The sequence below is a fragment of the Enhydra lutris genome, unplaced genomic scaffold (genome assembly GCF_002288905.1).
Source record: "Enhydra lutris kenyoni isolate GAN:26980312 unplaced genomic scaffold, ASM228890v2 scaffoldscaffold1719, whole genome shotgun sequence".
NCBI classification, from domain to species: domain Eukaryota; kingdom Metazoa; phylum Chordata; class Mammalia; order Carnivora; family Mustelidae; genus Enhydra; species Enhydra lutris.
This window is the reverse complement of record NW_019155803.1, coordinates 1,646-4,634: the sequence shown is the minus strand read 5'-3', so window position 1 is coordinate 4,634 and position 2,989 is coordinate 1,646. Positions and strand designations below refer to the sequence as shown.

Genomic DNA, 2,989 nt, shown 5'->3' with positions numbered 1-2,989 from the left:
TTCAGCCTGGGGGTCCCCAGGTCGGTGACGGTGATGGTGATGTTGTACTCGGCCTGACTCTCTCTGTCCAGCGGTCCCTCTGTTACTAGGGTGTAAAAATTTTCCAAGGAAGATTTCAGAAGAAAGGGTAGATCGTCCTGAATGGAGCAATTTATTTTCCCGTTTACTTCCGAATCAAGGTCTGAAACACTGAGAACTGCAACCACAGCTTCAGGCGAGTTCTCAGGTATGTGTCTAGTAAACGCAGACAGGGTGACTTCTGGGGCATTGTCGTTCACATCCGTAACTTGAATCAGAACGGTGCATTTTCCAGAAAGGCTGCCGCCATCTCTGGCTTCGATATTGACCTCATAGAACTGTATTCTTTCGAAATCAAGCTGTTTTTTCAGTCGAATTTCTCCTGTCTCAGGGTGGATCTCAAAGGTTTTGCAGATCTCCTCAGAAGCTTGGAAAAGTGAATAGAAAATCTCTCCATTGACTCCTGTGTCTACATCTGTAGCAGAGACTGTGACAATCAGGAAGCCAATGGGACTGTCCTCAGGAATATGCACCCTGTATAGAGGCTGCTCAAATTCAGGGGCATTATCGTTGATGTCCAGGACTTCGATGTAGATCTGAGCGATGCCAGACAAGGGTGGAGAGCCACCATCCTGAGCTGTAAGGGTTAACCTGAGCTCAGGTTCCTGCTCCCGATCTAGCACTTTGTCCAGCACCAGTTCAGGATATTTGCTGCCATCGCTGCGATTGCGGGTAAGGACCCGAAAGTAGGAATTGGGGCTAATTACATAGTTCTTAATATTATTTCGGCCCACGTCCACATCCTGAGCATTCTTCAGTGGAAATGTAGTTCCAGGTGGACTGCTCTCTGGTATTTTTAGCAACATATCTCTGTCTATGAATACTGGGGAATGGTCATTGATATCTATTACTTGTAACTCAGCTTGAAAAAACTCTAAGGGATTTTCTAGCAATACCTGGAAACGCAGCACACACGGGTCTGTGTGACTGCACAATTCCTCCCGGTCCAGTTTTTCATTTAGCAACAAATCTCCACTTTCCCGATCAAGAAGCAAATGTAGTTTGTTCCCTTTGGAAATGACCCTAGCTCCCCGCTTGGAGAGTTCCCTCTGACCCAGACCCAGGTCCTTTGCTAAATTGGTTACAAATGATCGCCCTTCAGTTTCCTCCACCACAGAATAGCGCCTAGGTTCCAAACCCGCCTGAGATAAGCCCAGTAGGAGAAAGAATAAAAGGACTTGCCTTTGTCTGCAAATGAGCTTCCCGCTGGTCTCCATTGTTCTTGTCTTGTAAAGCCTCCCTGGAGGGTGGTTCTGCAGAACTGTAAAGACTTCAGAATCCAAGATTGTGGCTCTTTCCCAAGATACCTCGGAAATATTCCAGTGAGTGGTCCTATCAGATGACTCAGACCTCCCAGCCCTCCCTCCCGTGGCCTCCAAGCTTCCCGTGGGCTTCCAGGTTCTGCTGCGTAGTTTTGCCTGTTAATGGAGCTGCAGCTGCAGTGCTAGTTTGTACCTTCTTATCCTGCAGCGCCACCAGGCGTCGTCATAGGATCTTACATTTTCTGGGATGAAAACAGATGCTTTATTCCTAACTCTTGCCTGTGTATACTATACGGAGCCTTACCTTTACTATCCCTATACTTTATGGTGTAGACAATTGTCTGAGGGCCACACAAGAGAAAAAAACACTACTAGGTACTTTCTACTTTTCTCCTTTCAGCAAAAAGGAAATATTTATGTAACAGCCTACCTGAGAGAATATATTCAGAAAATTCTTTAAAATATACAGTTGGAGTCATATAGAAAACTTCCAGAGTTAAATACTTTTATTGCCATGAACTATGGGAATAATTAGTAGTTATGAACTTTGGACAAATTATTTAACCTCTGTCTCAGTTTCCTTATCTGTAAGGTGGACATATCCACTACATAAAGCTACAGTGAGTTTCCCCACCTTACAGATGAGGAACAGAGACAGATATTAACCTTGCGCATGCACACACACACACACACACACACACACACACACACACCAGGCATGTATATTTGATGCCCTCAGGTAGCAGAGTTTACGTGCATCCATTGCCATGACTAGAAAAACACCCAAGATTCATGTGGTAGAATGCATGGGCAGGATTATTCAGATAGAAGTTATCATGTCAAATGATGAAACAAGGAAAGGCTGGAGAATTTTTTAATAGAGCTATCATCTCTAACTGCAGTGGTGATTCTGTATCTCAGAAGGACGTCCTAATTCTGTTTACTCCTCTTCTTACAGTGTCATTTGTAAAAAAAAATTGTTGTTATGAGAAATCCAAAAGAAGAATAGTATGATGAATCTCCAGATACTCATAACTAGCTTCAACAATTACCAATATTATGCCATAATTGCCCACTTTTTCTGTCCATCATTTTCCCAACTCAAACTAAGTTTCCACCCATAAATACTTCATTATACATCTCCAACTTTCTTTTTTTTAAAGATTTTTTTTTATTATTTATTTGTCAGAGAGAGAGGGAGAGAAAGCGAGCACAGGCAGACAGAAAGGCAGGCAGAGGCAGAGGGAGAAGCAGGCTCCCCGCCGAGCAAGGAGCCCGACGTGGGACTCGATCCCAGGACGCTAGGATCATGACCTGAGCCGAAGGCAGCTGCTTAACCAACTGAGCCACCCAGGCGTCCCTACATCTCCAACTTTTAATGACTTAAAATCCCAACTACAATGTCATTCCCCAAACCAAGAAATTAGGTTAACATTATTTAATATCCACTTAGATTCAAATTTCTCCAGTTCTTTCAAAGTTGTTATGGTTGTTTGAATCAAGACCCAAACAAGATCCACCAAGCATTACATTTGCTTGGTATGTGTCTTAATTTCTTTCATCATGTAAAATTCCCTCCTCACTTTTTCCCTTTCATTGATTTATTGGAAAAACTGGATAATCTTATCTTGACACTATGAAAACAATTT

The 2,989-nt window shown here is 43.1% G+C and overlaps 1 protein-coding gene across 1 annotated transcript; it reads right to left on the bottom strand.

The window, feature by feature from the left end:
- Window positions 1-6: 6 nt before the first annotated feature.
- LOC111140474 (protocadherin beta-13-like) lies at window positions 7-1,295 on the bottom strand (the record flags this gene model as incomplete). The annotated part of the gene is made up of 1 exon (XM_022492721.1): window positions 7-1,295. A coding segment is annotated over exon 1 (1,289 nt), but the record flags the coding sequence as incomplete, so codon positions are not given.
- Window positions 1,296-2,989: the final 1,694 nt, after the last annotated feature.